General features: G+C 40.3%; 1 protein-coding gene across 5 annotated transcripts in view; it reads right to left on the bottom strand.

Annotated features, from left to right (window-relative positions):
- LOC103023131 (probable E3 ubiquitin-protein ligase HECTD4) overlaps nt 1–23,766 on the bottom strand; it is a 199,212-nt gene that overhangs the window by 118,223 nt on the left and 57,223 nt on the right. For all 5 annotated transcript variants that reach the window (XM_049470710.1, XM_049470707.1, XM_049470709.1 and 2 more), the window contains exon 18: nt 3,146–3,270. In XM_049470710.1, the coding sequence (XP_049326667.1) occupies nt 3,146–3,270 (125 nt within the window). The remainder of the gene's footprint in view (nt 1–3,145; nt 3,271–23,766) is intronic.

Here is a 23,766-nt window from a genome sequence, read left to right on the forward strand (position 1 = left end):
GTTAGTATTGGATATTAGTAAATTTAAAGTAAACAGTTAAGTGCTGTTTTTCTTCCTAATCAAGATGATGTTCTCAACAATAAAAGGTTCTGATGAATACATTCATTTTAAACGTAATACTCAGCTAAAGGAGAACTCCAATGTAAAATGGACTTTTGTTGTAATAAAACATGATAAAAACCTTTGATGAATAGCACACCTCTGTTCTCTCACAGCGTTCAGAGATCCAGAAATTTTAACAGTTTGTCCTTTAACGGTAACACCTTTCAGACTGGGAGATACGGGGCATAATTTGGCCTGATAAATCACTTTTTCCGTTGTTATCCAGCTCAAAGTAGCTCCACAACTTCTTGCTAGAATCCGGAGAGCCCTGACATTTAATGAAAGTGAACAAGGCCTAGCAGCCGGAGCCAGGATATGCAGACTCTATATATATATATATGTGTCTGTTATTTTCAGTACAGTGATTGCAGCACTCGGAGCTGAAGCTAGTAGTGTTATAAGATGTAAACAGTGGTTTTTAATAAGCTTCTTGTGCACTTTATAAATGATTAATGCCGTGTTTCAAATGTCAGAGCTCTCCGGATTCTAGTAAGGAGGTGTGGAGCTACTTTGAGCTGGATAACGGTGGCAAAAGCGAGTTATCGTGGGAAATTATGTCCTGTGTCACCCAGTCTGAAGGGTGTTTTGACAAACTGTTAAAATTCCGGGATCTTGGAACGCTGTGGGAGAGGTGTGCTATTCATCAAAGGTAAGAACTTTTTAAACATGTTTTACTATACATTTACTACATCATTTAAATTTTTATGACATATTGAAACATTTTAAAAAAATGACAGTTTTATTCAAATGTATTGTATTGTTCATAGAAGATATTTTAACCTAATTATATATATATATATATATTTTATTAAAGCAAGTTTGGTCTAATAGATTTAAAAATGTTTCAAATAAAAACAAAAAATCATGCAAGAACAGAGATCATTACAAAAACATCTAATCCATATTATAATGTTCCCCTTCTAAGTGTTGTTGGAGAATCCTTTCAAATCAAGATGAATCTTAAATCTATTTAAAACATTACTTTCTTTTAAATAAGCTTTTATGGCTAAAAGCTTATTGTGTAACAAGTTCCAAATAATTCAGAATGCAGCTGCTAGAGTTTTCACCAAGGCTAGAAAAGTTGATTACATTTGTCAAATGTAAGACTTTTTAGGTATCTGCAGATACCACGTACATAACCCACGCATACGCAGTGTACATAATGAGAAATAAAATAAACATTTTTGACTTTAGCAAAAGGCTGCAATGAAACAAAGAGTGAAAAATGTAAAGATATAAAAAAATATATTAAAAGTTTAAAAATACTTTCTTGCTCAGTTTTAAGACTCTGAAACGCAAAAAAGAAGTTTTAAATAAATATTTACTAATTTCTTAATTATTTGTTACTTTTAAAAGAGATGGATACCTGTCCATGAAGTTCAATAAAAAGTGTTCTTTTAGCCAATCATAGCTCTTCCCTGACCCACAGCCCATCTGCTTAGACTATGAAGAAAAAAGACTGACTCAAAAGGTAATTTTATAGTTTTTTCTTTAGTAGCCATTTTTTGTTTTGTAATTAATTCTAAATAATGTTGTTATTGATAAAATCAGTTGGCATTTTTTTTATTAAATAAATATCTGAAAAGTGTGACATGCAAAAGTATTCATCCCCCTATATCAATACTTAGTAGAGCCACCATTTACTGCAATTAAAACTGCAAGTGTTTTGGGGTATATCCCTCCCAGCTTTGTGCATCTAGAGGCTTTTTGCTCATTCTTCTTTATAAAACAGCTTAAGATCAGCCAGGTTGGATGGACAGCGTCTGTGAACAGCAATTTTCATGTTTTTTCACAGAAGCTAAAGTGGTATTTAGGTCAGGACCTTTGATTTGATCATTCTAAAACATGAATATTCTTTAACACTGTCTTGAATCTCTTTCCCAGTCTCAAGTCTTTTGCAGCCTCCATCAGGTTCTCTTTCAGGAATGCCCTGTATTTAGCCCCATCCATTTTTTCATATTTGACCAACTTCTCTGTCCCTGCTGAAGAAAAGCATCCCCACAGTATGATGCTCCCACCACCATGTTTCACTTTGGGGATGGTGTGTTCAGGGTGATGAGAAGTGTTCTTTTCAGCCACACAAAGCACTTTGTATTTAGCGCAAAAAGTTCAACTTTTAACTCATTTGACCACAGAACCTTCTTCCGCATGCTTGCTGTACAAACTGCACTTCTTATGTCTGTCTTTCAACAGTGGCTTTCTTCCTGACACTCTTCCACAAAGGTCAGATTTGTGAAGTGAATGACTTATAGTTGTCCTGTCAACAGATTCTTCCACCTGAGCTGTGGATTTCTGCAAGCCACTGTATTTATTGCTCCTTTAAACAATTCTACTGTATCCAACTTCACTTTTAAGAAGGGCTGTCAACGTTAAGGCATTAACACAGGGCATTTATTTAGAATCAGTAACGCATTACTAGTTTCTTTACGCAATTTAATTATGCCACCAAGTTTGACGCCAACTTCCACCATAATCGCCCCCGGCCCTCGATGTGCTTGTGTGGTTTATTGGTACACATTTTGGTGCGTTTACATTTATGCCTGTGTGAAACCAAACTAAACACTCCAAATAAACGAACTCATCAACTAATCCGGACCATAGAAACTTTCACAAATGCAGGTGTAAAAATGTTCTTTAATACTCAACATATTAAGTTCTAATTCAGAAATCCTTACAAACAAGCTGAGATGTTTACAATAAAGTAAAAAAAAAAGTTTCCTCTCTAATTTATCATGCATTCTTTATTCCAGCACCCCTTGGCTTTATCTCCTCTCAAACATACAAGTATATACTAGTATTTTAATTATCACCACTAATCCAAATATAATTGCATATTACATTTTTTGCATTCATTCTTTTAATTACATTTAAATATCCAATATAAAAACTTGTGTCTTAAGAAGAACAAGTGCGATTAATCGCAATTAATCACAGAAGATTGACACCACTACTTTTAAATGTTTTTTCTTACATTTTAATCAATAACAAATGGTAGTACAGACTGCAGTGATGCGTCAAAGACATAGTAAAACTTTCATCTCACCTGATTTCACGATCGCTGATATCACTGTTGATCAGAGCAGTGGTGACTTGCTGAAGAGTCTCTAGCACTTCATCACAGCCCACCAAGATTTTAGCTGCCAGTGAAAGAATGTTTGTCTGCAGTTCCTAAGAAACACACACACAGACACACACATTGACAACTTCACTTTTAACCAATAAAATTGAAAATGGTAGGTAAATGGTTATGCACAGGGTTGAAAAATCAAAAGATCAGTCTTTATTAAAAACTTATTGCTGCATCCTGAAACAGACATACTGTAATATTAATATCTCAATACACCTGCCAACCTTTTATGAGCAATTTTATGAGTAGAACCCCCCCTTCTGCTAATACCTCGACAATTTCTGTACTTTAAAGGATAATAACTGCTTACTAATTATATTTAATTTTAAATAACTACCCAAGACCTACAATGCAAGTTCAATTATACCAATAATCTTTAGTGGTAGAAGACCTAGGACCAGCATTTTTTCAAGAAATTTACAAAAGTTTAATGTTTTTAGTAATTGTAATAATCTTATACACATTAAGCCATCTCATATTACTGTAAACCAAAAGGAAAACTGTACAGATAATCCAAAGAGTAATCTGGAAAGTTAAAAAAAAAGAAAAGGTTTAGGTATAATCCATTTAAATATTAGAAGCCTACAACAGAAAGATAGAATGAATCATTTTAAAATCCTGGCTGCACAATCTGATCCTGATATAATAGTTCTAACAGAGACTCACTTAGTAATAGTACCAATGATGAAGTTGTAGTTTTAAGAGTTGCTATTTACACCTGAATAAATATACAGACTACCGTTTTATGTGCTGTATCTAAAGAAAAATCTTATTTTTCAGCCCTCGAGGAAAAAAATAACTCTTTTGTTTAAATTGGGAAATACAGGCCTCCCTCTACCCCGCACTCTGCAGTCGAGGAATTAGCTGGTCTTTTATCTAAATTTAGTAGTTCTGAATTGCTGGTTCTAGGTGATTTTAACCTTAACTGGCTTTCTAATGCATCCGATCACTTAAAGGAAATAAGTGGAAATTTTACTCTAACACAATTAATCAATGAACCAACTCGCCCAAATCTGAAAGAACCTATCAAATCAGCCCTGATAGATCTAATACTGTCCAATAAAGCTGACCAAATGACTGCCTCCGGAGTCTTGGCGAGAACTTGGAGTAAGTGATCATTGTCCCATCGGATGCATTAGAAGACCTCTCGGTTGGAGGTTAGAGGAAATTTTAATTTTTAATAAGCTTTCCTTTCTGACTTGGCAACAAGTGAATCTACCTTATTCCAGAAATCCCTGAAGTTGATGGGGCATTAAAACATTTCAGTAAACCTTCCTAACAGTGGTAAACAAACATGCCCCTGTCAAGAAGTCAAGAATAAGAGACAGGTCAATCCCCTGGTTTAGAGGTAACGTTTTATAATTGTTTAAGGGCAGAAATAAAGCTTGGTCAACTGCTAGAAGCTCAGGGGTGAGAGACCGTTGGCTTACTTTTAGACAGCTGACAAACAAATGTACTTCTGTTGTTAGAAAAGCAGAATATTACCTCAACTTAATCACCAGCTCTAGAAACCCTCAAAACTTCTGGAAAATAATAAATTCCCTCAAAAATGATAATGATAAGCTGATATCTGACCAGAAGGAAATATGTCAAGCTTTCAACACACATTTTGCTGCAGCTGGCCACATCTTTAATAAAAATAGCACAAACATATTGAATAAAACTGATCCCAACTCTACTGTTTCTAAAACACATGGCCCCTCCTCACTTCAGTAATTTTCTTATTTGCTAATGTCCTGGCTAAAATTAATCCACTGGAGAAGACGCATTTTTATTGCGTCTCGCAGCCCCAATTATTTTAGAATACATTTTATACATTTTTAATCTCTCAGTTTCATCTTGCAGAATTCCCAGGGTCTGGAAAACAGCTCATGTAATTCCTCTGCATAAAGGTGGTGAGACAACAGAGTAAAAATAACTACAGGCCAATCTCAAAACATTTGTATTAAGCACAATATATATTGTATATTTGTATAAGCACAAACTAGTTTTAAATGCCATGAAAACTAAGTTTATGTTGTTCTCCAGATCTCTAAATACTGATTTTAGTACTGTAAATATTACAACCCTGGAAGGATACAGCATTGAGAGAGTCAGAATATAAATACCTTGGCATATGGCTGGATGATAAACTCAGTTTTAAACCACACATTAATAAATAAACTAATCAGTAAATGCAGACAGAAGCTGGGTTATTTTTATAGACACAAGTCCTGTTTCCCCATGCACGGCAGAAAAATAATAGTAGAGGCAACTTTACTATCAGTGCGGGGGGGGGGGGGTGGGGGGTGGGTGGGGGGGGGGGTATCAGTGGGGCTGTAGAGGGTGGGGAGATAATCAGCGCGGCTGAGGAGGGGAGGGGGGATCCGCGGAAGGGCACACCTCACATCGCAGGAAATAATAACATTTCTCTCAGCCGCGGGACCGCTTTACCTATAACTCAGTGCTATATCTTTAAATAACGCTGTATCTCTGAAAATATTTTGTCCTTTGAGTTATCCAATCAGAGGCGATATATTTGCATGTATGAATATTCGTTAGTAAGAGCCAAAACCTCTCAAGCTTCAGAGACCACTTATTGAGATCTAAAGCAGGGCTGTACAGAAACACCTGAGTACTTTTTTTCACGAAAAACACCTAACATGGCATTCATTCATACTACAGACACAACAAGACATTTTAAATTAAATGAAAAATTGATGGAATGAGATCTTTAAGCTTTTAATAAAGGGTATTCAAATGTAAATAAAAGAATTCATGTTAAAATTAAATACGTGCTCACTGGGGCTTCTGTATTTTATGTTCAATGTTTTGTATGATTCTCTGTACTGTGATCACATTTCTGTAAAGCTGCTTTGCGACATCAGTTGTACAAAGTGCTACCAATATAAAGTTTTTGATATTTATATTAGAGGTGTCAATCAGTAAAGAATTGATTGTATTAAATCACCACAGTAGTCTATGATTAATCATAATAAAGTTATAATTACAGTAGGGTGTGACAGTAATAATAGTGTTGTGTGGATTAGGCCTGGCGGACTACATCTTTTCTTTTACTGTATTATAATATCTCAGTGCTGTTTTGATGTTTTTAAAGTTTAAGTATAATTTAATGTTCTGAGTTTAACAGAGATTAAATAGAGAAAATTATATATATATCATATCATATCATATATACATATATATATATGATAATTACATAAAAAGGAAAAGGAAAGACCAAATCATCTTCATAAACAGAACATCTCCTTGTGCCCACACATGATGAAATTCCCTATGAGTCATCTTAAAAAAAACCCCATCAATTTATATCTTGGCCCAAAAAAAAACACTGGCTCATTAAAAACTACACCATATGCGCCAAACCATTTTCTGAGCAACATGAACATAGCAGCCAACCTTGTGCATCGTAAAAAAAGATGCTCAAGTGTTTCCTCTCTGCCTCAGAACATACACAAACTGCTAACAGTGGGATCGATGTGTGCTACATGTCTGGGTCCAACACCCCGACCATTCCAGTTCTTGTGCAGAAAATACAACTTTCCCAAAAACAAGCCTAAATACTTTAGGCCTTCTCTACCCCACTGCAGATTACCTGGTAAATGAGGGAGTGCAGTCCTCTGCCCCTGTCCTGCTAAAAAAAGTCTTAAATGTACCCAAGTTTACTTTCGCTGAGAAGGCGCTTGCATAAATATCTAAAGCTCTAAGAAGAGTTTGAACATCAGACTGATGCTTCAGGAAGACAGTAAAACCACCAGTTTCTCCAACCCCCTAAAATAAAATCCCTGCATATCTGCTCTTAGTCTACCAAACAAAGGTTCAATGGCCAATCTGTATAACTGGCCACTAAGTGGACACCCTTGTCTAATCCCTCTTCCCATTTTAAGGGTTCACTAAGACCACCCCCAACCTTTACAATAAAGAAGGCCTCAGAGTACAGCACAATTAACCATGACAAGCACATCGAAGGCTTCAAGAGTTTTAAACAAATAAAAATGGTCAAATCTATCAAATGCTTTCTCCTGATCAAGGATTAAAAGGCCTATCTCACAAGCGTCCATATTACTTAGGTCAATGACATCTCTGACCAAAAACAGATTGTCCATTATAGTGTGATTGGGTATGCAGTATGACTGATTTGGGTGTATTACTGTATGCAAGCAAAGTTTCAGTCCGTTTCTTATAGTCCGTACATAAAGCGACACTGGCCTCCAGTTCTTTAAGTCTCAGATCCCCTTTCTAAGACAGCAGTGAGAGTAAAACTTGTGAAGAACTCACCAGCAACCTGCTTTAAAAAAAACAGCTCTAAAAACCTCAAGCAGGTCTTCTCCAAAAAAAAAACCCAAAAAGATTAAAAAAAATTCAGCAGGAACGCCAGCAAAACCAGAAACACGTCCAGAGGTTAATTTCTGTACAGCAGTGGCCAGTTCCTGTAGCTGTAGATCAGCATGCTCCTTAAGTGAAAACTGATTATAGTAGGCCTATATCTTAGATGCATGTAAGGTGAGTCTGTCTCAGGGGCGCTACAATCTCTTGCAGGTAAACTTGATAAGAAGCGGTTAGAAGTTAATAACATGTTGGAGGTTGGTTGCAGTAGGGTAACTACGTTTGTGAGTGAGGGGCAGCATAGTGAAGAAAGAGCACAGTGCTTGAAAACTGCTGGTAAATGGGCTGATGCACGAGATTGGAAGTTGTTAGTGGATGTAGGTAGTAAGCTGCAGATCCCGGAGTGCATTCTGGTTATAACCTTGAGGCCGGATGTAGTGTTGTACTCTGAAAGTAAGCGGATAGTGTATTTTATAGAGCTGACTGTTCCGTTTGAAGACGAGGTAGATGGAGCTTATAAAAGGAAAAGGCTGAAGTATACAGACTTGATGGCTGAGGGTGGGTATATCAGACCGGTGGAGGTAGGTACTAGAGGCTTTGTAGCGAAGTCTGCCACAAGATTGCTGTCTGAATTCGGAATTAGAGGTCGTGTGCTAAGGACTGTAGTGAAGGAGTTGTCAGATGTAGCTGAAAGATCTAGTCAGTGGTTGTGGTTCAGAAGGGCTGAGGCTGTGTGGGGAAGGGAGTGAGTTTGTGCTTCTACAGCAAGCTTGGAGGGGGGTGGGTCTGGGACGCCAGACTTCACTGTTGAGCCTTCTGGAGGTGTCGTGGGCTTAATTCAGCGAAACACTGACGAAGGAAGGTGCCTGCCTGATGACCCCTGAGAAGAGCTTGCACTGAAGTTTGTGTTAGAGTTTGGATGAAGGGGATTGGTGTGGTGCTGTTGTTCTTGTAGTAATTTGTCTTATGAGTTTTTGCAGACGTCTGAGTACTTGGCAGTTGAGGCACGGACCATAAACACAGTTTGCTATGCTTCTGGATTCTTGTCGAGCCAGTATCAGATGGTAGTGGTTGCTGTGTTCTGCTCACACAACTTATAATGTGATTTATTGTGTGTGATTGTGCTTAGGTAGGGTGCTGTGGTTAGTGTGTTGTTGCCATAGTTAAAGAAAGTGTGCATATATTAAGGAGTGATACTGTTTGTTCATTGGTTATTTTTCGGTAGGTCTGGATACCTGGCAGTTGAGGCAATGGTCCATGAACATAGTGTTAGGCTGTGCTTCTGGATTCTTGTCGAGCCAGTATCAGATTGTGGTGGTTTTGGATATTGTTGTTAGTTGAGTGAGTAGTAGATCCTGGCTGAGCCCTATGCACAACCCCAACTGTTAGGTGCAGGATTTGTCAATTTCCTGTATTATATTACTTAAAATGTATTTAAATAAAAAAATATTGCTTTAAGCTATGCTGACAATCTTCAATAATAAAATGTGTGAAATCCTGAGAGCTCTATTGTATAATAACTGAACTAAATCAGAGCTGATTCCATACAATGCGAAGCATTTCTAATGTTTAACCTGTAAACAGTGGTACATATATATATGAATCTTTAGTTTAAAACTTTGAATCAGTTTTTAATTAATGTAATTTGACAGATATCTGGCTGTCAGGGGAAATGTTGGCTGGGATTTGTAAACCTGCTTCCCAAAGAAAGAGAGAAAGAGATGTTCATTATAGCCTAAAAAATGCCTTAACACTAATATAGAAACACAAATTAGTACAAGAGTTTCACACACACTTAACCTGTCAGACACACCAAGAGAACTGAACAGCATACAGTTGTACGCTGCATGCACACTATTTACTTTGGAAAAAAGCATCTACTAAATATAGAGTAATACAATAAAATAATCCATATTAAAGGCAATCAACAATTTTTTTTATTTTTTATAGAGACATTTTTTACTGAACATTTAACTATTCTATTCTATTTAACTATTAACTATTATCAACTAGTAACTAGAACCAAGCGACTTTTCAGACCCTCTAGCGAATTTTTTGTAAAAAAGCGACTAGAGACAGTTCATTTGTAACACTTGTAAAATATTTAGGTTGTTTTTTACTAACTTTTTTCTCTCCCACAACATGAATCCATTACAGCTTACAAAAACATGCATTATGCAAATTAGGCGATGTCGTCATTTAGCGACTTCTAGCGACTTTTAGGACAGCCAATAGCTACTTTCCTTACTGGGGAGTTGGCAACACTACACTGTTGTGTTGAGCTCTCAGACAAATGTTACAGAAACTAAAACAGAGCTAATCATTTCCCCTTTTCTTCTCATTTTGATATTTATTTTTTTAAATGTACATATGTGCTCAAAATGTGGTGAGATTCAGTAAATATATTTACGTCTATAAACAGAACTTCCAACACATGCACACGCACACACATGCGCGCGCCCACACACACACACCTCTCTCTCACTCTTCGTCCAGCGGCGGGCGCTCGGGTCTCCTCTGTGTGCTTTGGAGGAGTTAAATACGGACAGTCCGTCTCACAATTTGAAGGATTAGCGCTGCATGGTCACCGCACTGTTCCCGGGGTGAAAAACCGGGGCCGGTGTGAGTTCAGCAGCAGCCCGGTGTTTAGCTAATGAATGAAGCCAGACAGCATTAAATCAGCATGTTTCTCTCTCTGAGTTAATTAGAGTTACAGTGCAGCAGCTGAAGCTCCAGTCCAGAGGAGGACCCGCGCAGCCGGTTAGCTAACGCGAAGTGACGCGATGGATTCACCCAAACATTATTATTTTTTAACCAAAATAGCTTTTCTTATTCGACAAATGAAAACACTAAGATTTGAAGAGCAAATTTTCATGACTTTTCCAAAACTTTCTGGTTATTTTTATTTTTCCAAAACTTATCCAGGCCTGGAAATTGCTATTTTCAAATTATTATTGTTGTTATTATTATTAATGTTATTAGAGAGATCGAGAGATCGAGAGTGAGTGAGTGAGTGAGTGAGAGAGTTCTATTAGTATGTGAGAGAGTTCTATTACAGTCATGTTTTTCTTGTTGTTTTCTGGTTTTAAATAAGAGAAATCATAAAATAATATGAAGAAACTCTACATAAGGGATCAGTAAGTACGTATCTATAAAAAACAAGACTAAAAACGACAGAATCTGCAACAATCTAAAGGATTTCTTCATATAACTATAAGAGAGGACACATCCAGGCAGAACAGTTAACAGCAGAACTGAAGTCAGAAGAAAAAGAGAATCTCTTACAGCAGCATTTACAATCAACAGCAGCATATCTGTGAGTGACACTTTTTGTTTACTCAGTGGAGGAAAACATTAAGAGTGTATTCACTTATCTTATGCTTTGTTATTAAAATCACTTAAAAACAGCAAAATTTAAGCTAAAGGCTAAAGCTAAATTGTCAGTTGACTTTTGAGAATAAACATTCCGGGAGAGACACTCATACGAGCATTCGGAATGAGCCAATCAGAAGAAGCGCTGCTCCTCCCCTGCTGTCCTGAAGAGAGTGTGGCCTCACTCTGCAGTTCTGTACAATCACATACCCTTCTGAGATAAAGAATGACACCGCCCAAAAGCAGTTCAAACAGAAACTCCTGAAAGAGAAGCCGGAAACTCTGTTTGCAGATCTGTACAGGACCGGTCAGGTCAGCAACCTCATCTTCTACTCTCAATGACACAGAGACTGTGATGACCACTGTCAACATTTATAAGAACGGAACACTAATGATTCAGGGGAACCTCAGTGAGTTTCAGAAGAATTTTAATGGCCTTAAGGAGACTGCAGAGACAGAAAGACCCTGTGACGCTCTGCAGGAAGAAGACTCTGCTCCCACACACAGCGCCACAGCACTGAACACTCACAAACAGGACAACACAGCAAAACCCTCAGATCAGGAACAGAGAGATTTTGAGCAAGACCAACACCCTTCACTCCACACCTCCATTACACTCATAAAGGAGCACTTCACAAGACTAGAAGTGGAGCTGGTACACCATGGGAGATGGTCCTCAAACAACAGTGTAAGGGTTTGCTCCAGGCAAGCTCCGCCTGCAGCCACCAGAGGGCAGCAGGGGGTGGCTGCCAGAGCCAATTAAGCACAACAGCCTACACCTGGCAGGAGGACTATTTAAGAGCACAGACAGCTCAGCTCTGGTTGCTGGATCTTTGTCTCCACAGGAGCCAAAACGTACAGGCTGAAAGACTAGAGGGCTGAGAGTTCCCACACTCCCCCTCACAGCAAGACAAAGAGCTGGAAAAGGACAGAGAGACATACAGAGCAGAGCTGGCTGAACTTAAAGAACAGGTGAAAGGACTACAAAGGAACAGAGAGGAGGACAGGGACAAACACAAGAAGGAGATGGCTGCTCTAAGAGAGGAGCTGAGACAAAGAGACACATAGAGCAGGGTCTGGAAGAACTGCTCCTTTCCCTACATCAGCAACAGAATACTACAGCAGCAGAGATCTCCACCCAGGAGAACCTGTACGCCCAACCTCAAGCTTCCACCTCCACAAGCCCACAGCCACCTCCTCCCTCAACCTCCAACAACCTCCATCATCCTCCACCTTTAACCCCCACCGACTCACAGCAGCCTCCTCTTAACCAGCAGACACACCTGGAGCCAAGTGGTCAGGACACAAACATCAGTGAAAGAAGAAGTACACAACATTGTACTTCTGATGGACTCCAATGGGAAGTTTATTGATGAGAAAAAGCTTTTCCCTAAACACACAGTGGCTAAAATTTGGTGTTCCAATACAAAAAGAGCACTGGAGCTACTGACAGAGGCAAAACTGGGCTCCCCAAAGCACATCATAATCCATACAGGAACAAATGACCTGAGGGCTCAGCAAGAGAGAGTGGCGTTATCCCTGAGAGCAGTTATAGAGAAGTCCTACAACACCTTCCCTAACACAAAAATCATTGTCTCCACCCTGCTGCCTCGCAAGGACTTCCACCCACATACAATCCAGAACATTAACGCCATCATCTCCAGAGTGTGAGAGCTACGACCAAACACACACCTCGCCCACCACCCGACACTAGATACAACCTGCCTCTTTGACCAAGTCCATTTATTTAAAGAGGTAATTCCTGTGTTTGTTAAGACATTAAAGGACGTCACACTGGCCCTGAACATCACCACCCCCCAACGCAACACTGGAAGAGGACAACTGTCCACACGGCCTTCAAGACCATCAACACGACCTGCAGAAGGACCACCTTTCCATCTGAGACCTCAGCAACATGGCCCTCATTATCCACTGCTACCAGACAGGATGAGGAGTCACCATGAATACCCTGTTCCCCAGTCAGCACCCTTACCTACTACAGGTACACAGAATGCACCACTGAACAAGAACCCAGCAATAGCACCTCAGCCCATCCAGATCAGTCCAGGATCTCTGACCTACGCCCAGGCAGTCAGCAGAGCAACAAACCCAAACACTGCTCAAACACATCTGCACCCATCTGATGGGACACTGTCCGTGGTAAGAGGCACATTACCAATAAGGTAAAGGACATTATTTCACAGACCTAAAAATCTCTGTACAGTAATTTAGATACACAAATGTAAAAAAACAAATCAGATTTATTTATATATTTATTTATTTATTTATTATATACTTATATATATATTTTTTTATATTTATGTACTCAGTTTTGTAATTTACTTATATACTTATTTATTTCCAATTTGTTCTCTTATTTTGAAACCCAGAACCAACATACATTTGTTCACACGGAATGGCATCTTTTAGTATCTCTTCATGGAAGTGCAGGGTTTAAACTCATCTGTATTTGGTTTAAAGAGCAGAAATCCTGATTTTTTGAAGGAAATCAGAGATGTGGATATATCTTGCAGGAGACATGGTGTAGAGGAGATGAGCCCACTGGTTGTCCAAAAAAGTCAAAAAAACAGGCTGCGCTCCCAAATGCTTCTAACGTGCTGAATCCTCAGAAAATAATCAAAAATTTAAGAGGATCGGACAGCACTTGTATAATATCCAATGTATTTATTAGACTCACAGATAAAACATGAACGTTTCGGCCCTCAGGCCTTCCTCAGCATGCTCTCCAAACACCAGACCCGCTGCTAAATGGATCAACCAGGTGTGTACCGTATTTTTCGGACTATAAGGCGCACTTAAAAACGTTTAATTTTCACAAAAATTGACAGTGCGTCTTATAATACGGTGCGCCTTTTGTATGGATTTTACCCGCCAGGTTGTAAGGAGCAGTAAACACACACTCCGTGCAGCGTTATAGAGAGTTTCAGTGCTATACAGAGTCCAGAGCCTGCAGCTCCGAGGCTGAGCAGCAATAGCATTAGCTAGATGCTAACCGCTAAGCTAGCTAGCTTATTCACTGAGATCAGTATTATCTAAATTTTACTCGTCAGGTTGTAAGGAGCAGTAAACACACACTCCGTGCAGCGTTATACAGAGTTTCAGTGCTATACAGAGTCCAGAGCCGTGCAGCTCAGAGGCTGGAGCAGCAAATAGCATTAGCTAGCTTATTCACTGTTCAGAGATCAGTATTATCTAAATTTTACCCGTCAGGTGTAAGGAGCAATAAACACACACTCCGTGCAGAGCCGTGCCGCTCCGAGGCTGGAGCAGGCAATAGCATTAGCTAGATGCTAACCGCTTAGCTAGCTAGCTTTTTCACTGTTCAGAGATCAGTATTTTCTAAATTTAGCACTTTTAATACTGCTGGAGCAGTATTATTAGAGTTAGATGCTAATCGCTAAGCGTTCACCGTTCAGAGGTGAGTTATCGGCCTGTAAGTCTGTGCTGCTTTGCCTGGCTAGCATTAGCTAGATGCTAAGCGCTAACTCTCTCAGAGGTGAGTTTTATCAGCCTGTAATCTGCTTGTTTACCGTGTTAAAACAAGCTACGGGGGACGAATCGCTGGCTAATATCTCACTGTCTTACCAGAACACGCAGGATTACTCAGTGTAACGCTGTCGTTTAAGTTTGGGTTAACTTTACTAGTTTAGGTGACTAGCTAGCGTGCTAGCGGATAGCTATGCTAACGCTGGTGCAGCAAGCCTTAGTGGACATCTGGAAATCTAAGCTTACTGTAAATAAACTGAAGCACGTTACTCACCCAAATAAACAGTTTTCAGGAGAGGAATCTGTGTAGATTAATATCCAGCACTCGTTTGACTTTGAAAGAGCTAACGTTAGATTTGTATACTGAGACGCTCCACCGGCAAGCGACCACCCCCGGTGGGGGAAGGGAAACATGGCGCCACCCCTGTTCACTTTGATATAGGCACCCTTTCTAGTGTCACTTAACGCGCCTTATAATGCGATGCGCCCTATGTATGGAAAAATAGCAGAAAATAGGCTTTCTTTGATAGTGCGTCTTATAATACGGTGCGCCTTATAGTCCGAAAAATACGGTACACCCCGCCCCACTTAGCTATGTCATAACAGAGTCTGTAGTGTTATATGTTATTTTACAAAAAAATATATAATAAATGTACAAATATCAATGATGTGCAGAAATGGGAAAAGAAAACATGCACATCGAAAACAAAAAATAAATTAAAGACAACAACTCAAAGAAAAATCTTCATTCATGCCTTTTGGATTTACTGTATTTAGTTTAAAAATTTACCAAGCCTCTCTCTGTAGGAGATGCTGATTCCCACCTCTAGGTGAAGATTTTACAATTTCTAAACCCATGAAACGCAAAGAGTTGGCATCATGCCCAGCACTATTGAAATGTCTAGCTACTGGGGATTTTTAATCTTTTTCTGATTGTACATATATGTTCACAAATCCTTGTCTTTAATTGTCGTTTTGTTTTTCCTACATAGAGAAGGCCACAAGGGCATTCTAACAGATAAACTACAAAAGTGGACAGACATGTTATCCTACCCCTGATTTTGAACTTCTCCTGTGTTTGTGGATGTACATAACAGTCCTGTGTCATCATATTGTTGCAAGCAACACAATTCAAGCATCTAAAATTACCATCCGAAATTTTGAAAGAAAAATGTACCTGCTTACTCGGCAGATTAGACCGAACCAACTGGTCCCTTAAATTGGAAGCTCTTTTATAACAGAACTGGGGTAGGTCTTGAAAAGCCTGTCCGATTCGTGAATCACTACTCAGTATATGCCAATGACGATTAACCACGCGTTTCAAAAAATGGCTGTATGTACTTTTAAAAGTAAGTGGCTTAGGCTTGCTCGAGCGGGTTGTGTAAAGTAAATCATCCCGTTTGATCTCCCGCACGCTATCTAAACAATCACTTAACAACAAATCACTGTATCCCCTAGTACGAAAGCGCTCACATAACTCCTCTGCTTGCTATTAAAAGCTACGCCACTATCACAGATCCAACATACTCTCAAAAGCTGACTATACGGCAAACTACGTTTCAGAGATGTTGGATGATAACTGTTATAATGCAAAAAAACATTCCTATCAGTCTCTTTCCGATAGATCTCAGTATGCATATCCAAACCTACTCTTCTCACCAATACGTCAAGGAACACTATTGATTCACCATCAGCCGTTAAGGTGAAACTGATAGTAGGTAACCTAGAATTCATATAATCCAAAAAACAATCCAAATGCTCTTTTGAACCAGACCATATAAAAATATATCATCTATATACCTATACCAAACCTTAATATACTCAAAAAAGGGCCGAAACGTTTGTGTTTTATCTGTGAGTCTAATAAACCCACTGGTTGTCCCCCAGGTTACAGGGAGTTAGTGGTTCCCTCTACTAAAGTAAAAGGTATAACTCAGGAAGGAGACTCAGGGGGGAGGCTAATTTGGTTTAAATCTGAACTAATCAATTCAATTCAAAAGGTCACACAAGGAGAAAATCATCTAGATAAAAATTAATAAGCAGTTAACCTCAACCCCCCAAAATATACTTCTTTGTGCCATCTATGTCCCCCCAGCAGAATCACCATATTTTAGTGTTGAAACCTTTCCAGATTTGGAGAAAAAGATCAGCCACTTCCAATCCCAAGGACACATCATCATCTGTGGAGACCTAAATGCTAGAACAGGATCACTTTATAACAGGGACTAATATAAACTTCCCAGCCTCTTCCCCCAGAGAAAACTGTGACACGTCTGTAAAAGCTCACGGCAGGAACCTGCTGCAGCTCTGTAGAAGCCTGGGTCTGTGCATCATAAACGGACGGCTGCGAGGGGACTCCTTCGGTCAGTTCACCCACAGCTTGACTCTGGGCAGCAGTACTGTAGATTACGCTATAACCGATCTGGACCCGGCCTTCCTGAGAGCCTTTACAGTCAAGCCACTAACACCCCTTTCAGATCACAGCCAAATTACCCTATATCTGAACAGAACCATTACACATGACCACAGGAAACCCCCAAACAAACTGATCAAACTCAGACTTCCTGTCAGGTGGGATCAGGACAGTACAGATAAATATCTGCAGGCCACAAGCAGTGAGGCAATCCAGACATGCCTCCATTCCTTTCTGTCAAACACCTTTCCCCAGAGTAAAGATGGTGTTGAAGTGGCTGTGGAAAACCTAAATAGAATCTTTGATCATGCAGCTCAAATATCAAATCTGTCCATCAAGAAACACAAATCCAGAATAGTCCAATCAAATCAATGGTTTGATCATGACTGCAAGATCAAGAGAAATGAAGTACGAAAATTATCCAATCAAAAACACAAGGAACCACATAATCAGGAATTACGCATTAAATACTGTGAGATACTGAGAGAATACAAACATACACTCAAAGCTAAAAAGTACAAACACACACAACAACAAATACACAACCTAGAGAATTCAATCAATTCCAATTCATTCTGGCACAACTGGAAATCCCTAAATAAAAACAAACAAGATGATATAACAATTAATGACGGAGACATTTGGAGAAACCATTTTAAATCATTGTACAGTCGTCCATCATTAAATACAGAGCAACAGAAAGTATCAAACAAACTAGAAACACTCCACACAGTAATCAAGGACTATCAAAACCCACTAGATTTCCCCATCACACAATCAGATTTAAAGGGAAAAACTCCGAGACCTCCAGCCCAGAAAAGCCTGCGGTACAGACGGCATCTTAAACGAAATGCTTATAAACACAGATCCTAAATTTAAATTGGCCATTCTTAAACTCTTCAATCTTATTCTAAATACAGGACATTTCCCTTCTGTCTGGAACCAAGGTCTCATCACCCCCATATTCAAATCTGGTGATAAATATGATCCAAATAACTACAGAGGAATCTGTGTGAACAGCAACCTGGGTAAGGTCTTCTGTAGCATTCTCAATACTCGACTCACAGACTACCTCACTGACCATAACATCCTTAGCAGAACTCAGATCGGCTTCTTACCGAACCACCGAACTTCTGACCACATTTTCACCCTCCACACGCTCATCGATAAATATGTAAACCAGAACAAAGACACAATCTTCGCATGTTTTGTAGATTTTCAAAAAGCGTTTGATTCCATTTGGCACACAGGGTTATTCTTTAAACTTATAGAAAGTGGTGTGGGAGGGAAAGTGTATGACTTTATTAAATCAATGTATTCTCACAGTAATTGTGCAGTGAAAATTGGAACACAAAGGACAGAGTTTTTTCCACAGTCAAGAGGAGTACGACAGGGCTGCAGCCTCAGCCCCACACTCTTTAATATTTACATTAATGAACTGGCTGAAACATTGGAGCAGTGTGACTCGATACCCAGCCTCACTTTGGGGAATGCCAAAATCAAGTGCCTTCTATATGCAGATGACCTCGTCTTGCTGTCACCCACCAGAGAGGGTCTGCAAGAAAGCTTAAAAGTTCTGGAGAATTTCAGTCAAAACTGGGCTCTAGAAGTCAATCACCAAAAAACTAAAATAATGACCTTTCAGAGAAGATCTAAAAACCAACGGAATCACACTTTTGCAATTAACAACACCAACATCCAACACACTAAATCATACACCTATCTGGGGATAACCATCAGCTCCACAGGAAGTTTTCACTTGGCTGTGAAGGAACTCAGAGAGAAGGCGAGGAGAGCTCTGTTTCCAATAAAAATAAATAAATAAATAAATTTTGAAATACCCATTAAAATCTGGATCAAACTTTTTAAATCTGTTATAGAGCCAATAGCCCTGTTGAACTGAACTGAACTGAGAGAGTGTGAGTGAGATCAAGAGATCGAGAGATCGAGAGTGAGTGAGAGAGATCAAGAGTGAGTGAAAGAGATCAAGAGTGAGTGAGAGAGATCAAGAGTGAGTGAGTGAGATCGAGAGTGAGTGAGAGAGATCAAGAGTGAGTGAGAGAGATCAAGAGTGAGTGAGAGAGATCAAGAGTGAGTGAGTGAGTGAGATCAAGAGTGAGTGAGAGAGATCAAGAGTGAGTGAGAGAGATCAAGAGTGAGTGAGAGAGATCAAGAGTGAGTGAGTGAGTGAGATCAAGAGTGAGTGAAAGAGATCAAGAGTGAGTGAGAGAGATCGAGAGTGAGTGAGAGAGATTGAGAGAGAGAGCAAGTGAGTAAAAGAGATCGAGAGAGAGTGAGAGAGAGAGAGTGAGAGAGTGAGAGAGAGAGCAAGTGAGTAAAAGAGATCGAGAGAGAGTGAGAGAGAGAGAGAGTGAGAGAGAGAGCAAGTGAGTAAAAGAGATCGAGAGAGAGTGAGAGAGTGAGAGAGAGAGCAAGTGAGTAAAAGAGATCGAGAGAGAGTGAGAGAGTGAGAGAGTGAGAGAGAGAGCAAGTGAGTAAAAGAGATCGAGAGAGAGTGAGAGAGAGTGAGTGAGAGACATTTACCGTGGCTTTATTAAAAAGTACTTTAAGAACAAAACATTCTACAAATTATAACCCCCTATTCAACCCCACTCACACATTAAATTGAGTAAAATATGCAACAAAAATTAGATGATCACACCCACACCACCAGTAACCCCATCATTTACTGAGCTGAGATAAGCAAAGTCCACTTTAAATGTGCACTGATCAGACTCTTCAGCATCACATCTGGATCAGTGAGACAGAGTTCTCTCATTTTTTTCCTTCTGGTGAGCCAGATTGCCAGTTTAGCCTGGCCAAACAAAAAAGTTCACCAGGCAGCACTTTGTTTGAAGGTGTACCTGGGCCCCAGAATGAAGAGGCCAAAACTAAAGATCAGCTAGAGTTTCAAGCAAAGTCTATGCAAAAGTCCAAACAGCAGGTTTAGGCGAGAGCAGCCAATGAACAGGTGCTGTACAGTCTCAGGCTGGAAACAGAAAGGGCAGCAGATAGCCACCCCCTGAACGAAGTGAGCAGTGTGCATGTTGGTAGCTATGGCCCCGTGTATAATCCTCCATTGAAGATCTCCAGATCTCTTGGGCAGTGGAAGTTTATACAAGATTCTCCATCTAAATCCAGTGGTGCTCTGCACCTTGTAGCAGACCAATGATGCTCGCACACCTCTTCTAAAGCCTTTCGATGCCTCACCTTCACACAAGCTGCATACAGGGTCTTCCCATCAGCTTCCTCAAATAGATTCAGTTTTGGCAAGACAAAGGACAGTAGGGTACCCCTGCCCTCCTGCCAATCTTCATCCGCAGCAGTCACACGGAGAGAGGGAAAGAATGAGGTGGCCTCTTCTTGAGGTAAGTTCAGAAACTCCTGTACTTGCTGTGGGAGGGCTTCCTTTACTTTATTCAGGAGCTGTCCTAGTAGCCTTTGTGTGAAGATTGCTGTTTGCTGAGTTAGGAGCACCGGTGTTTTCCAGCCAGTACCACTGGCCACTCGTAAGTGTCCCAGCTTTCTCACCCCAGCCTTCAAGAACCTCTTTATCAGGGCGGTGGACCATACAGAACAAGGGGGGAGGCAGGTCTATAAGGCCTTGCCCTCCCTCACACGTGGGCAGATAAAGGATGGGTGCCTTTAGCCAATGCTGACCTAACCAGAAAAAATCCACCAACTTCCTTTGTATCTCTTCTAACAGACCAGCGAGTGTGTTTAAGACGGCCAGTCTTTGCCACAGGGTGGATGCCACAAAGTAGGTTGTTGGTTATCAGCACCCGCCCCCTGTAAGACATCTGTGGCAATAGCCATTTCTTTGTGACAAAGGTGAGGACATCATCCCAGTTCTATTTAACTGCCTCTGCTGAGCCCAGGTGTACAACCAACACCTTCAGTCCTGCCGTTGTCCACTGAAGGCCTCCAGGCAGCTGTGGTGGAATGGTGTTTCTCCATGGTCCACACAGCAAAGCCCACTCTTTCCCCAGTTGACCTTAGCAGACGATGCCCCGCTGTATGTGTTCAGACACAGTTCAAGCTGTTGTATGTCCTCTCTGTCCTGCACAAAGACAGATACATCATCCGCATAAGCAGTCACTGTAATGTGTGGTAAATTATTAATCCTCACTCCATCACCACCGTTGATCTTTCTGTGGATTAGATGCAGTACAGGCTCTATGAGGATGGAGAAGATTTGTCCAGACATTCCGCACCCTTGTCGCACTCCTCTCCCCAGCTCAATAGGCCAGGTCAGACTACCTCCCACTTTCACCAGACAGGAGGCACCTGTGTACAGCAGCCTAACACAGTTAATAAAGCCTTCACCAAAGCCAAAGTTCAATAAGGTGTTAAAAAGATAGCGGTGGTCAACTCTTTCAAAAGCTTTCTCTTGGTCCAGAGAAGTCAGACCAAGGTCTGCTGGGGTGCAATTTGATAATTCCAGCACATCCCTAATAAAAAAAAAATGTCCACTATAATGCGGCCAGGGATGCAGTAGGCTTGGGCCTGGTGAATAATTGTGTAAAGAAACTTCTTTAGTCTGTTAGCCAGGTTCTTAGATACAATTTTATAATCTGTACAGAGCAGCGCCACTGGACGCCAGTTCTTTAGATCACACAGGTCACCTTTCTTTGGTAAAAGTGTCAAAACAGCTCTCCTGCAGCTGGGTGGCAGCTTCCTGTTTCACATACATTCTATCAGCATTAAAAATAAGCATGCCCAATCTGTTCCCAAAAAGTCTTATAAAATTAAGCGGGCAGACCATCAATACCAGGAGAGTGTCCCGGGGTCATTTGAAAAGCAGCAGTTTTGAGCTTATTCGGTGTTAGTTGGAGCTCCAAAGAGTCTCTATCTCCCAAAGTTAGTTTAGGCAGGTCTGCCAGTAACATCTCCACACGTGCATTATTCCAAGTCTCTGCTCTGTACAAATCAGAAAATTCAACTGTTCTTTCACATATGTCCTTCATGTCATAGGACAGACATGTACAAAGCAAAGCATGTATGTGTTTACTCTCACTGTATTGTTTTTTATTGTTAAAAAAGAAAAAACACTGGGAGCATCCATCTCTCTAAACAATTGAAACCTTGCTCTAACAAAAGCACCTTTTACTCTATCCAGAAGGAAGGCCCCCATATCACGGGGCAGGTCCTCAATTTCTGCCTGCAACCCCTCATGATTCTGGCCCATAATTTGTTCCTGCAACTGAGTTATATTTCGTTCAAAAGCCTCTATCACCCGTTTACCTTCAGAAGGCATAAGCAGTAGACTGCTGGCAATAAAGCCTAATCTGAGCTTTTCCAACAGTTAAAATCTGCCTTTCTGTCTGACCAGTTAGACCAAAAAGCCCAGAAACCAGAGCAAAAGCTGCATCTTGTAAAAGCCTCATGTTAAATTTCCAGTAAGCAGCCCTTCTATAGCAGGTTGAAATGACCAGATGAACAACAACACTATGGTCAGAAAAACTAACTGGCATAATTTGAGCATCAACAAGTCTGTTACAGTGAGAGTTGGAGATATAAAACTGGTCAAGGCGTGCTGAACTCAGTCTACCATCTAAGTCTAAGGGCAGGGTGTTTAACCCTCCAACAGTCAACCAAATAAAATCAGTAACAACCCCCTTTAAAATGTTAGCTGATAGTGTGTGCTGCTCCTCCCCAGTCCTGTCCAAATCAGAGGTTTGAGTGCTAGAGTGCCAGTCCACTCCCAGCACACACAAGGCATCCTGACAAAGTAAAAGTAAAATGGCCAGGCCAGCACTTAAAAACACCACTGCTTAAAATAAAGGCCCTTTCCACCACATTTTCCACCGGACTTCATCGCCTGCATCACTATGGGTTTTCTGTTAAAAAAAAAATAAAAAAAACACAGCACCTCCTCCTCCTCCTTTACAAGCCTGTTAGTTTTACACTTGGCTTTTTGGTGAGTACTGGTGTCAGCAGTGTTACAGGAGGGTTGATCATGTGTGTCTACGCTGATTGTCAGTTAGCTCTGTGTCAGTGCTGTTCAGTAACGTGTACAGGTGCAATCACATTATCAGACACTAAGACCTCCATGGCCTCCCCTCCTTTGCTACAGACTGACTGCCTGCTCCCCCTGCGAGCCGCCCTGCTCCGTCTCAGCACCGCCCTGCTGCTCTGCTTTGCGGGCAGCCGAGCTGTTCGTGGCTGATGTCCCCACACTCAAAACACTTCCTCAATAGTGGTCCCATTGTCAGGCACGCACTGCACTCCACGCCGGCTTTGAAGGCCATGCTGACCAGCCGGCCAAACCGGCCAAAAACAGCACTAATTAACAAAATGGTATGCTTAAGAAGAAACAGAAAATAAGATAAAAAAAATAAAAAAAAAGTTGTGAAAGTAGAAAAAGTTGGCTAGAAGCCAGAGTCCCCGCACACCACCACAGCAACGCTACGCATGCGCAGAGCGAGAGTAAGTGAGTAGGTGATAGAGAGTGAGTGAGATAGAGTGAGTGAGTGAATGAGTGAAAGAGAGTGAGTAAGACAGAGAGAGCAAATGAGAAAGTGAGTGAGACAGAGAGAGAGAGAGAGAAAGAAAGTGAGAGAGTGAGTAGCCTAGTCTAGTCTATGTAATTGTCATTCCACTGTCATTCCTGTCCTTTCTAATGATAAACACTGAAATATTGATAATGCTTTGTTAATTTTCTCAACTGTAGCTTCTCCTTTAGCAACTAAATAATATATTAATTGTCCACATAAATTATCCATATAAACACTTTAACCAAAAAATGCAGATTCTTAAAAGAGATATAATAAAAAGCAAAGGCAAAATGCAGAGATAAAAATAAATAAATAAATAAAAAAACAGGAAGAGTTAAAATATAGACAGTATATCGCTGCTGTCATGCCAAAAACATACATAAATCTGGCATTTGTTCTTTACATTGTATCAGAGAAACTTT

The sequence above is a fragment of the Astyanax mexicanus genome, chromosome 22, assembly GCF_023375975.1.
Source record: "Astyanax mexicanus isolate ESR-SI-001 chromosome 22, AstMex3_surface, whole genome shotgun sequence".
Lineage (NCBI taxonomy): Eukaryota > Metazoa > Chordata > Actinopteri > Characiformes > Acestrorhamphidae > Astyanax > Astyanax mexicanus.